The sequence below is a fragment of the Centrocercus urophasianus genome, unplaced genomic scaffold (genome assembly GCF_019232065.1).
Source record: "Centrocercus urophasianus isolate 14NV4802_14NV808 unplaced genomic scaffold, USGS_Curo_1.0 seq_10, whole genome shotgun sequence".
Taxonomy (NCBI): domain Eukaryota; kingdom Metazoa; phylum Chordata; class Aves; order Galliformes; family Phasianidae; genus Centrocercus; species Centrocercus urophasianus.
Window position 1 is genome coordinate 36401123 of NW_024884142.1, and position 13701 is coordinate 36414823.

A 13701-nucleotide genomic window follows, 5' to 3' on the forward strand; every position below is an offset into this window, starting at 1 on the left:
AAAGATATAAATCAATGATGTCTCGTTGAATACCAGTAGCAGATGCAAATAAATTGTTTCTTCAACAAGGAATATTTTTGTTCTTTATTTGACTGCATACTTTTGTAAAAGAAATGAAAAGCCATGACAGCAAAAATTAAAGCGTGGAAAAATCTAACAGTAGCTAAAATAAATAAAATATATGGTTCTTTGAAGAGTAACTACACACAAATGAAAAGAATAATTCAGGCAGCAATCCACCCAGACTCTTTAAACTGTAAAGAATTAAAACACATGAAAATGTCATCAACATTTTGACATACTTTGATACATTGTGGTTATGTTTTACGTTAAGCATTAAGGTGGGCTAATTTAAACAAGCTTTCAAGTTACGTCAAAAACAAGAAAAGAGATTAAGCAGGTGCTTAATCCAAGGTGTTATGTTTTTAAAAACTAAGTTAGAAAAACTTCTAAAATAACACTTCTTTAGCAGTAAATTATTTCCACTGATCTTTCATGCATCCCCTTGAGAAAAACTTATTAGCTTGAGAAAATCCCCTTGAGAAAAACAAATTAGCTGATCTCTGGGCCAGCAGCAATACAAGGACAGTTGAAATCAGCTTTCATTACTACATGAAACTGAAATTCATTGCGGTGCTGCAATTCATTTCTCAGGGCAGCTCTACTTTGGGATGGCAACATCCTCTCCTTGCTACTGTTAGTCTTCCAGAGCTCTCAGGATGTGCAACAATTAAATCACAATCTATGAAACTAGACACCCTACAGTTTCTTCAAAACAGCTTGGAAGTTTCTTTACCCCACCCCTCTTTGACATATATCAGAAGTGTAGCAATTATAATCGTTTCAAAAACATCCCTGTCTTTACATTCACTTTTACTGTTTCAACATGCAAAATTATATATCCTAAGAACAATTATACATCATAAGAAAACACAATTACAGTCCATGCTTCAAAAATAAATCACATTACTGCTACTAGAAAGATCATTTATAAAACAGAGGAATATTTTGAATGAAAACATTCAATGACACTGCTTCCCAGAATGCCTTCCAGTATGCTCAAATCTCACGCTGAAGTCAAGCTTATTAATTTAGTGCTTTCTTCTGTACATTTTCCTATTTTATTGTTTCTTTTATATCTCTATAGTAATAAACCAACTAATTTCATAGTTAAACATAATGATTTTTGGTTCTCACTTCAAAACATACCTGGCACCACCTTCTCAATGCATTTCAGAGCATGAAAGAATCTGGCACAAGTACTTTTCTGAGCAAAGATCAGTAGTCCATGAAGTCATACCTAATGGTTTTACAATGCGTAATCAAGGTAACGTCTCTCCTGTGACTAAACTGCCACAAGACCAAACCCATTTCACTCAGTTCTCTAAGGGGGACCCACATGAAGTACAACTTCAAAGAATGATAGCAACTCCCTGACTTCAAGGATTTCCGCACTATCTCCTATCTATGTTAATGTGCCCAAAGGGATGAGCACTTCTCAATCTTCCAAGTCTTCAGTCAACTTGAATTGACTGTTACGGAAAGTTCTTCCTTTTTATCCACTCAACTGCACTGATGCAATCTCGTAACTTCACTTGAAAAACAATTTTGGATTTTCAGATTACAACAGAATCATTTTTAAAAGATCATTTTGAAAGCACACACAAGCTCATGGAAAAAAAAAACTGTAGATTTTAGATTAGATAGGAAATTTTAGCTATTTCTTGAGGAACAAACATCCTCATCAGAAAGTCCTACCATTTACCTGTTTGTAAAATAAGAACAATTATGAAAATTTTTCATAACTTCTGAATTTCATGTAATCCTGTGCTCAGTTGTTCTTAATCTAAGGTGTATTTCAATTTTACCTTGAAATGCACTGTGATGCTCCAAGGAAGGGCTGTATTTGATGCATGCAAATCAAACAGCAAACCAATTGGGTAATGCCTAGAAAATTAAAAGATTAAATGAACATAGAAACTGTGCATTTAATTCTACATACAACAGTTAGAATATTTACATAAATAAATCAGCTCCTCTCTTTCCGCAGTTCATGTTCATTTTTGTTTATTCAGAAAAAAAGTTTACAAGTTTACACAGACAGGTATAATTGACTTACAGTTCACAGTAAAAATCAGGCCTGGAATTCACATATTCAAAACCAGTGGTCTTAATGCTATGCCCATAGAACTCTTAGAATTTGCCCATAGAACTCATAGAATTTCTAGCACTGCAACTGCATAAGCAGCCTACAGCTGCCCTGTGAAACCCTTCCAAGCAGTATTTTAAGTTAAGAAGTTCAACATTAACACGAGTCGTTCTGACAGTAGCTGTTCAGACATTTGAAAAGCTAAATGATTTATCTGTAGAAAAGATGAAAAGGAAAAAAAAAAAATGGTGATCCCTTCATCTTTACTATCAAATCAAGGGGAGGAAAACTAGATCAGAGTTTTGAATTTCAATGGTATTCTCAACTGGAGAACACATACAAATCTGCTCTCTCCAAATATTCACTTTTGTCCTGTAACTTCATCCCTTTTAAATTCTTTAGAAGATGCAGTCTCCAGCAATGCAAATTACATATATCATGTACATAAAACTTCCGGGTATTTTGAAAAGCTCTGTGCTCTTTCCCTTCAAAGAAAAAAAAAATCAACCAACTGAAAAGGCCTCATTAGTTTCCTGATCTTACAAAGATAAACACACTTAGTAGTAAACTCAGCAGCTCCAATAAATTAAATAGGATTGAACAGAGGATGCAGAGTCAACCAAGAACGAGTTTCAAAAGTTCAAAAAGCAGTAAGAGAGTATTACCCTAAAAGCACCTGTGAGAAGCCAATTCACTCACTTCTAAGCTGTCATAAACAGGGCTCTGGCACCCTCTACTGGTAAACCCATGTAAAACTATGCCAGAAACACAACAGCAAAACTTTAAAAAGGGCACAATTCTTGAATTTATCTATTGCATTTGGGACTTCTTAAGAAAATAGGGGAAATATACCAAGATCTAGAACTGTTCTCTCCTTTCAGGGGGTATTTGGGGGGAACAAAGCATACAGATAACATATATATTCAGATTCATCCAGATTCAGTGGTAAAAACTTGAGCTTTATCACTAAGACATTTTATTAACTGCCAATCATGTATTGAGTTCTTCAGCAAGGTTTCAGCAAAAGTGCTTTTCCAGATGCATTAGGCAACAAAAATCAGATTTCCTTTGATAATTATATGAACATTAAAAAAAACCTTCCCATTTATATATTATATATATATGTATGTACGTATTTATAGATGTGGAGCTACAAAAGACACCAAACCATCACTGGCCTACATCTATTTTCTATCAAGCACAGATAACAAAATAAACATAATCAAGTTTAAGTGAAATCCTTGTGCTCTGTATAGATTATATTAGAATCACAGAATCATTGAGGTTGGAAAAGACTTTAAAAATCATCAAGTCCAACCACAACCCAACCATACTACCCTAACTTTAACAACCCTCTGCTGAATCGTGTCCCTGAGCACCACATCCAAATGGTTTTTAAACACGTCTGGGGATGGTGACTCAACCACCTCCCTGGGGAGCCTATTCCAGCTTAAATACATAAGTATATGCTTCTCATTCTGAAGAGATCAGCCCTGAAATCATTTTGTTCATAGCTGAACACCTGAGACTGGAGATGACAGCAGACTGCAAGAAAAATCATTTTCTGCTCTGAAACGAAGTCTTACATTATGAGTAAGGTTTGCAACAGAAGTAATTCAGTAATGACAGGTAAGATTCTTCCTGCCTCGAATTCCAGCTCGCATACTGGCATTTAATCCGAAGCCCAGAAGCCATAAGCAATGCCTGTACATAATGCTGTATTTCATTTATTTTTGAGATGCAGTTAGAAGCATATTTTTTAAAAGTCTGTAATCAATACCATGCTACATAAGACCAAAACTATTCTTTGTATTTCATAATAATGCTGTATTTCTTAATCAAGACAGGATTAAGAGAGGCATTAAGAAGGTAATGGGGAATAAAAGAAGACTTGTCAATTTGTAAATGGGATGAAAAGGAGCAATGTTCCTTCAAACTCCGTTCTTAAGAGTGCATGTGCCTTGTGTTAAGGATCAGTATTCCCTCATTAAAGATGTTGCATCCAGCAGTACTACTGTGATGCTGTTTCTGAACCTTTATTTGAAAAATGTTCATTGCAACTAAACAAATATGCAGATGCTCTCAGGAACCAACAGTAACAGTAACTAAAATATAATAATTCAAAAACCCAAGCATGACTTTAAAGATTTGCTACCACTAAAGAATAGAAAAAAACAGAACAGCAGCTAAGGGAACCCACAGAAATATTATTTAACACCCCCCATCCCCACCTACACACACACACACACACACACACACACACACAAAGAAATCCCAAAAATAAAAATCAAAAATAGAACCTGTTTCCCCTCAACCCCAACACATGGGATTGGGGAAAATCAAACTGGTCTTAACTGAAGACTATATTTTCTCAAAGGAAAAGGAAAAAAAAAAAGGGGGTGGGGGGAGAAAAAAAAAAAAATTGTCTTAGAGACCAAAAGTCTCATTAAAAAAACACATAGCTAGAATAACGATTGGTTTGCGAAAGCCTTCAGTCTATAGAAGCATAACAGCACTGACTTCTAGCCATTCTCTATTTAATACTGCTTTTGTTATTACACAGAAGGTGGTTTCAAGGTGTGGGAGATGCCCTTGAAAACATAATTTTAAGAACTTTAAGTCCTTTTGAAAGTGACAGATGGGTACTGATCAAATGGCACTCCGGCCCTCTGTCTTTAGCCAGTTCCTAACTGGGCAGGGTAAAGCATCCATTCCACTGGTACCACAGACCTCCCACACAACTGCCAGGCCTTGAGCATAATTCACAGAATGGGGACAATGTCCACTGAAGTTGAGCAATTGCACACAAGAATGGTCACAACCCACACGATGCCCTCCCCCAGAATTCACCGAAGAAAGTTCCCCTGGTATATCAGATGCTTCCACTCAGCTTGGGCAGCTGAGAGGCCTCAAGCTGCCAAGAGCGCTTGCAATCTCTCCTGAGGGCTAGCGGAAGCAGAGGTGGTGGCACTGCTTGCAGAAGGGATGTGTTGATGGAGAAAGTGCTGTCAATAAGCTGAGCTATGGGAGGCCAGCACACCACTCAGTGTCAGGGAAGATAGGCATCTCCACCAGGACTTTGCAGAGGTGAGACCCTGAACGCTCAGCTGCACAGAAGGTGGGTCTGCAGCCACTGGAGCACCAAATAGCGACTCACAACATGAGGAAGACAAGGGGTTATGAGCTTTGATAACAAAAACCAGGCTCTGCCTCTACTTGCAGTTAGTGCTCCAGTGGCAGAAGGATGAAAATTCCAAGGAAACTGCAGAGCAGCCTGAACAGCACAACCACCAAATAGAAAGCAGTAATAGTGGTAGATTACTCCTACTCCCAGTCCTAGATGGGACTCACTCTCCACCTGCCCACTTCACTTGCTATAGAAAGGTTTATCTGCAACTTCTTGGCAAGCAGAAGACTAGCAGGTTTCATCCTGGACAACTAGTCCCTGCTATTCATCCACATGGGTGCAAATAGTAATTGCTGAAGAGGGGAATCTTGAATGTATTAAAAGCGAAACACAGCTTCAGAGGCTAGGTGGCATGCCCACAGGTTCATGAAAGATAAATGCTCAAGGGTGACATAAATGTATGTCAGTAACCGGTTGTGGAGCTCATGTGGCAAGAGGATCTTAGTTTTTACAATCACAAGACACTCCTTTAGGACAAAGGTCTGCAAGGGAGAGATGGAAATGCCTAAGTGGGGTAAAAGCATCTTTGCCTTCAGGTTGGCTGGTCTGGTGGCTATCAACTATGAGCATAAGGGCTGTGAATAAAAACCCACACTCAAATGAGAAATTAGTGGACATGGATAGAAAGCAGGTGGCAAAGTGTGACAGCTACAAGAGAGATCTTAAAATGAGAAATGAATTACAGAAATGCAGGTGGAGAAGGAGCTTTCCTCCCACCAACGGAAGTTAAACTTTTCTAGCCCTTTCCCATCTTGGGAAATTACTTTCCAAATCCCGTAAGCAGATTCTGCCTGCATTTCCTTCAATGCAGTTACAAGTTTAAGCTCCCCTAACTGCACAGCGTCTGAGAGTATTTGATACGCTGCATTTTCATCTGCACTGCTATGGAGTCTGCTGACCTCTTCTGGCAACTCCTTACACACAGACCTTCCCCTAACACACACCTGCAGGGAAGGAACTCATCTTCCTGTGCCCCAACAGTCTGGTAGGATGCCTCAGGCTCCACCTGGAATTCCAAACAGGAAGAGTTGCACCCTCTTCCAAGATCTTGGTTTGAGTACAGCAGAGCATGAATTTGAAACTGTTTGAAATTTCTTCAGTACTCACTGCAAAACTGAAGAGCTGCAGCTGAAAGGACATACACTGTATCCCAGCCAAGTATTACACAAAGCAGATTGCAAGAAAAATGACACAGTGTAGACTAAGTAATTAGAAATATTACAATCAATCACAGAATCAAATATTTGAGTGAGACTAGATAACATTTAAAGGTCCCTTCCAACTCCTCCTGCAATGAGGAGGGACGCCTGCAGCTAGATCAGGTTGCTCAAGAGCCCTTTCCAGCTTGCCTTTGGATGCACCACTCATGGAGACATTCACCACCCCTCTGGGCAACCCGTTCCACTGTTTTACTGCTGATGTAATGTTTGCTAATCACAAGACTTTCCATGCTACATTCATAGTAATAAAATATTCAGTTTCACTTTTGACAGCCAATTAAAAAAAGCTACAACAGTCACTGTTTTTTTTGTGTGTTTTTTTTTTTTTTCTTCTTCCCTATTATGATACAAGAAATAGAAGAGATTCAAAATACTAAGTCCTTGCCACAGGTAGGACCAGTGCTATCTAAACAGAGCCTAGAAAACACTGCAGCTCTCAGTGTTTTTTCAAAGTCAAGCAGAAAAAGAAAAATGAAAAAAAAAAAACCAAAACACTTGCATAAAGTACTCAAAAACTAATCAAATAAGACTGTATCAGCGTGATTCTCCAAACCCTTAGGAAAAAAGATGTATTTTTCACAGACCACATAACAACAATAACAGAATCGCAAGTAATTATTTCAATTAAGTTGAACACAATTCAGCAAAGGTCTACACATAAATATTATTTTATCAGTTTTTAAGCACAAAGGCATATCACACAAATGGAAAGTAAATGTTATGCACATCTTATTGCCTGCAAGCAGAACATCTAATTCACATTAACACAGAAAAAAAAAGTATTATTTCCAGAGATTTCAGGTGTCTTCAAAATGCAGAATAAACTCAACAAATTTCTTTGGTAATCCTACAGCAAGAGACAATAAGGCCAAAAATACAGGCATTTCATATTACAAGGACAAGAACAAAACCAACAGGTGCAGCACAGCCTCTCTTTTATACATAAAGTACAAGCAGAATCATCAGTATTATGCTCAACATTTAAACCTTCTTCAGATTTTCCTCCAATCAACATCTTCCCAATCTTCCTCCTCTTTTGCCTTCTCTGAAACCCAATGAAGTGGTTAAGTTAGGAGAAGTATTGACACTGTGCTAAACTCATCAAGTCTCCACACAATGAACTGAGAAAAGGCACAAACTTAAACTCACCATTTCAGTGGCGTACCTTCATATTCAAACCATATCTCATTAACTTCCTCTTGTCTCATAACTTTCTGGAAGTGTTTCTTCACTTTGTCTGTTACCAGCGTCAAGTAGCTTATTCTTGGCAAAAGCAGCTGAAAGGAAAAAAAACAAACACATCCTTTAAGTACACATAAAAATTACTAAATAAATAAAATGCTTTAAGTTACGGGTTTCCATAACTAAATTTCAGCATTCTATTTTTTCCCCTTAGAAGTAAGATTTCTTTTTGGACAGCTTTCTTATTAATGGTTAATGAAAAGCTACAAAAGTATGCACTTAAAAGTTACATAATAGCAGTACCCAGTAGTCTAACAAAAAAAAAAAAAAAAAAAAAAAAGTCAAAACAAGTGCTTAATTCTTTTCATGTAGTGGGAGGCAGAGGACTAGAAACTAATTTCTGCTCTTCCCTATTCCAGCAGGTCAAAGAACAAAGGTAACATTTTCATATGAATAGATAAAAATACATGTTCAAACTTCATACTGAATGTAACAAGTGAGGGTGTATCAGCTAACATCCCCAAATCAAAATTACTACAAAATAAATTAAGAACAAAACAAAAACATAACTGAAACCAGTTGCTTAGGAGTTTGGTTTGCAAGCGTGTTTTGTATTTCCAATAGGTGGCAATTTCATTTTCTTAGCCTTAGCTAAGATGTTGAATGGCAAATCAAGAGCAATTTATAATTCTTCTAGTACTTAGCTTGACCAGCTACTAAAACCGTAGAACTATTTGTGGTAGAAGGGACCTTAAAGTCCATGCAATTCCAACCCTGTGCCAGGGGCAGGGCTGCCACCCCTCAGCTCAGCTGCTCAGGGCCCCATCCTTGAGCCCCTCCAGGGTTGGGGCACCGCAGCTTCTCTGGGCAGCTGTGCCAGCACCTCACTGCTCTTGGAGTAGATGATTTCTTTCTTGCATCTAATCTAAATCTACTCTGGTCTAGTATTAAATGGGGAGGTTGGTGGCCCTGCATGTGGCAGGGGGGTTGGAGATTCACGATCCTTGAGGTCCCTTCCAACCCTGGCCATTCTGTGATTCTGTGATACTCTCTCTTAGTACAAACGGCAATGGTTTCAAACTACCAAGAAAAGTGTCAGTACTTTTTCATTTGTAGTAAGACATCATCTTACAGCTTTCCGGTGTATTACTTTTTTCCTCTCCATTGTAAAGTTATGCACTACCCAAAATGGAACATTGAGTTCAGTTTTGTTTGTGGGGGTTTTTTTTGTTTGTTTGTTTTGTTTTGTTTTCTGCACCCCCAATCGCATTCCCCTTAAAAATACAGTGCTGTGCTCAACAACGAAGATCAAACAGTTTACTGATCAGTCAGTAAACTGACAGTTGCACTGGACATCTACAGTCTGTAAGCATTTCAGTATTCAATGAGAAAAGATTAACCTCCTTGCAAAAGAAGATTTAGCTTTGCTTCAGATATTTTAAGTGAGTTATATACACCCTATATAGTTAATCTTATTTCCCAATTAATAATAAAACAGGACTAAGGAATAAAAAAAAAAAGATTCTGTTTTACATACTTATGGAAAAACAAACATTTGGTTTGCCACTGTTATTCATCACTACTGATGCTTCTTGAAATATTTTCACAGCCAGGCTGGATGTAGCTCTGAGTAGCCTGGTCTGGTGGTTGGCAACCCTGCACATAGCAGGGTGGCTGAAACTAGATGATCATTGTGGTCCCTTTCAACCCAGGCCATTCTATGATTATTCTATGATATACTCTCAGCTTAAATGAAAATAACAACAAAAACTATTGAGGGAAAAAAAGAAAACTGAAATAAGATTAGGAGTTCTCATTAAATTAAGAAAAAACAGAACTTCAAAACCTCTACAAGGTAAAATGAATCCTCATAGTTTAGTACATGCCATTTACCAAATTACACAAACTGTAATGCCTTCCTTTTGCAGATCATGTACTGCTACAGAGTTTAATAGCAGCAACCTCTACAGAAGGCATTCCTGGTTAAATAAAATGAAACAATTCCTAATGCTTAAGTAAATGCTTGCAATATATTCCTCACATAGAAAGAACACCTGGGTTTTGCCGCATTAAAAACAACAACAACAAAAAAAAAACAACAAAAAAACCAAAGCACAACAACACCACACCATTTTGCAGCATGCAAAATATTGTAAAATGCAAAAATTCCAGATTTAACAGAAAGCAGACTGGTTTGATCACCAATGCATTCAGGATAAAGAAATACAGCCTAACCCAGAGTGGCTTTACATCGCTCGCTGTTACAGACATTTTAATAGAACAACCCTTCTCACACTTGCTAAGCATAAAGAAGATCCAGCAAAAGTTAGTCCCTTGTGCCAAGTACCATGCTATGACTGCCTTACTTATTTCATTCTTCACACCTAATGAATCTCTGCCAATGAGTGCTCTGCTTCCAGCACGTGCTGCTTCTGACTCTTCTTTGCACCAAGACAAACCGTAAACTACTTCAAAATCAATACTGTAGACATTTTGAGGACTGAGGAAAAAAGCAGATCATTCAGCCATAAAGGCAGTTCAACCTAGGTGTTCTTAACTACACTTCCACTCCAAATTGTAAGCACCCATTTTAAAGAAACATACCTACTGATATATCTAATTGCAGTGCAACACCGCAGAGACATACCTGGTGGAAATAATACAGTGCCTTACTTGAGCAGCTGAGTCTTGACGTCACTGCTTTCCAAAATGATGGACAAAATAGTTTAAAATTAACTCTGCTATTCCTATACACTGCCACGTTGTGTTACATGCATATATCACCCCTGTGCTGTGCTAATGCATCTAGCAGACGTGGCTGAATAGGGTATCCAACTACATCACTCAAACTGAAATGAACTGCAGAGATTCTGGGTTATTTTTCTAACCCCTCAACTCTTCAGATCTATGTCTTCCCATCTTCATAAAGCAAGTCCATCAGAGCAGAAGCTGTTTTCCTCTTAACACAGTGACACCAGTATTTCCTTCCCATTTACAGAAAACAGACTGGAACACAGAGGCTGTATCTACTTTAACAAGTACTGAGGTGTGATAACAGGAGATGTGAAAAGCAGAAAAACTGGTGTCAAGTGCTGGGAATGTTTGCTAAATATGCTTGGAGAGGGTTGTTTCAATTCAGCCTCATTTTTATTCCAAAAATTGAATACTGATTAGCAGCTAATGCAGACTGATCTCAGGCCTAAAGTACATCTTCAGCTTTGTGTGAAAAAGGCTCAGCCTGGGGGCTCTGAAACTGTTCTGTGCTAGAAAGCTGAGCATTGTAAGCAGGGGAAAAAAAAAAAAAAAAGATCTTCTTCAGAAACATACTCCAGATTGGAACCAACATATTAATGCACAAGCACATTGAAACCACGAGAACTCAACCATGATGTAAAATCTTAAAATGGATCCTTGGTTCCTTCAAGAAGTAAAGCTATGTTATCAGCTCCAACACAATCTGCAAAAGGGAGAACCTAAAATTTGAGAATTATGATCTGTTAGTAACTACATTTTGCAGAACATTAAGCCTTGAAATTTTCTGCACATGCTTGAAGTATAGTAAGACACTGCCATCTCTTAGGGTTAGGAAGTTAACCACACAGAAGTTAACATGGCTTTAGGGTTTTCACACTGATGTTAAACTGATTAAGACTGCATGTCTCAATACTAAAACTTGTGCATACTGTATGAGAGTTACATTAGAAGTACATGTATATTTTAAAGAGTTTTAAGTCAGACTGCTAAATAGTTCAGAAGCATTTGGCAAACAGTTGAGAGGTAAAAAAGTACTTCTTTTTCACCAGTGGTGAAACTAAGGCATAGAGAGCTAAGCACTATCATTCCTGAATGAAAAGCATTAATGTTTTATTAGATTTCAAAAAACACATTAAGCACACAAGTATATCAGTAACTGACTAAAAAGAAATGCTATAAATTAAATACTGTTTTATCCACTAGTATCTTCTACAAAGCATGGAATGAAATATGACAAGATAAAAGGATTTTCGAATCACAAACTCAGTACAAGATTTTTTCCTCCCACATACAGTTCCACTGAACCAGCCAACTTCCCCTATCAATCAAATGCCTATAAGGTACAGCAAGGATGAATACTGCAGGGCACTCCATAAACTAACAGCCACGAGATTACAGAAGGCATTTCAGCTTGCAACTCAAACACATCCACCACCCTTATCTGTATCATCAGCTATCAGTCCAGTCCGATAAGACATCACAGGTCCTTTTCCTACTAGATCTCTCAAACCTACTAGCATTTAAAGAAAACACACTGAAGTTATCCATGAAAGAAAAACTGCAGTCAGTGTTTATGAATTGATATTATGTGACTAATTTTTGTGTTCAAGATGGCACAAAGCTCTAGCTGAAATTATTTGTGCAGTAAGCAACATACAAGTTCTCTCTTCTGAAGAATCTTCAAGAACATACACTCATGGTGAGTTTGTACGTACAGCCTCCACCTTCCATTTAATTATTCGCTGAACTTTCTCATAAGTTTTTCCAAGATCTTAATTACCCATTGTAACTCAATCTCAGTGGTAAAACAAATCTAAGTTTTTTAACTTACTGAGAAGAAAGATGATTTGCACAGCACATTCTTAAGGTAGTCCCAGAATTTTCTGGGAATACGAAGAAAAAAGCCTTTTCTACACCTCTACAGTGTGTATAATGAACCTAAATGAAGGAAACAGAACCATGGGATCAGATTGTTCATGACCACCTTGGTTATACTCACATAATAAGGCTCAGCTTCCCTCTCAGTTATCTCATCCTGATACAGAGTGAAGCAGGTCGGTATGCGCCCAAACCACACATCTCGAAGCACATCTTTGTCATCTGTCATTCTTCCAATGGATGGTGAAGCACATGTAGATCAGTTTGTTTCTTCAGCTGGAACTGAAACCCCACTCCCCCAAAAGAAACAAGTCACCACTGCTGCTGAACAAGGTTTTTCCACAACCACACATCCCCAGGCATGGTCAACAATAACTGCATCACACTGAATGCACGTTCACACAAACAATATCCCAAGCTGAAAGGAACCCAGAAGGATCGCTGATTTCAGCTCCTGGCTCCACACAGCACCACCCAAAATCCAAACCCTAACCCTGGCAGCACCCACTCCATGTTTCTGGAATTCCAGCAGCTTGGTGCCGCAACCACTACCCCGAGGAGCCGAGGTGGGTTAAGCCAGAGAGGCCTTCAGCTGTACAGTTCCCCAACTAGAGAGCGTGCAAGGAGCAGACACGCCGCTTCCCGACCCGCAGCGTGCCCTAGCGCAGGCCCGAGGCCCAATCCCCGCAGCGCCCGCCGGGCCGCCTGCAGCTCCCCACGGGGGCGAGCGGCGCGGCGGGGTCTCGTAGCGGACAGCCGGGTGAATCAGCAACGCCGGGGCGCACACAGCAGCACAAGGAGGAACACCACAGAGGCGGCCCCCGCGCGCTCTCCTCTAGCAACAGCGCGACCGGGCAGCGGCAGCCCCAGAAAGGAACAGGCAGCACCCCGCAGACTGTAGAGCCAGGCGTGTAGGTACGAACGAGCACAACCGTTACCTGAATGCACCCCTCGCCACCGCTTCGCGCTGCGGGTGCGGCGACAGACAGGAATTGAGCGCGGCCCCGCCCCCACCTTCCCGCGCATGCGCCGCCCCCCGCGCGGCTTCAGCCCGGGAAACGCTTCCGCCCGACTCTGGGCGGAACCTCGGGGGTGGTGCCGGAGGCGGTCTGCGGAAATGGCGTCGAGAGGCGCGCGGGGAGTTCGAGGCGCGCGGGCGGGAAGGAAGGCGCGGGAGTCGGCAGTCCTTGTAGTGCGGGGCTGCGGCCACCTGATGGCGCTGTCGGAAATGGCCTGAGAGACGAAGCGCCGCAGCCGCTGCCGCCTTTCTGTGGGTTTTAGCCAAGGGCTGACATGAGTCCTGCTAAATAACCCGTTTTGTCTGAACGTCT

General features: G+C 39.8%; 1 protein-coding gene across 2 annotated transcripts in view; it reads right to left on the bottom strand.

The window, feature by feature from the left end:
• The window catches only part of ATG5 (autophagy related 5), a 71392-nt gene extending 58008 nt beyond the window's left edge, over positions 1-13384 (bottom strand). Inside the window, exons 1-4 of one of the 2 annotated variants that reach the window (XM_042818454.1) lie at positions 13309-13384; positions 12492-12652; positions 7706-7833; positions 1869-1947 (exon numbers count right to left, since the gene is read on the bottom strand). In XM_042818454.1, coding sequence (XP_042674388.1) covers positions 1869-1947; positions 7706-7833; positions 12492-12599 — 315 coding nt within the window. In that variant the 5' untranslated portion in view covers positions 12600-12652; positions 13309-13384. Of the gene's footprint in view, positions 1-1868; positions 1948-7705; positions 7834-12491; positions 12664-13308 lie in introns of both variants that reach the window. The other variant, XM_042818460.1, reaches the window with a different exon arrangement.
• Positions 13385-13701: the final 317 nt, after the last annotated feature.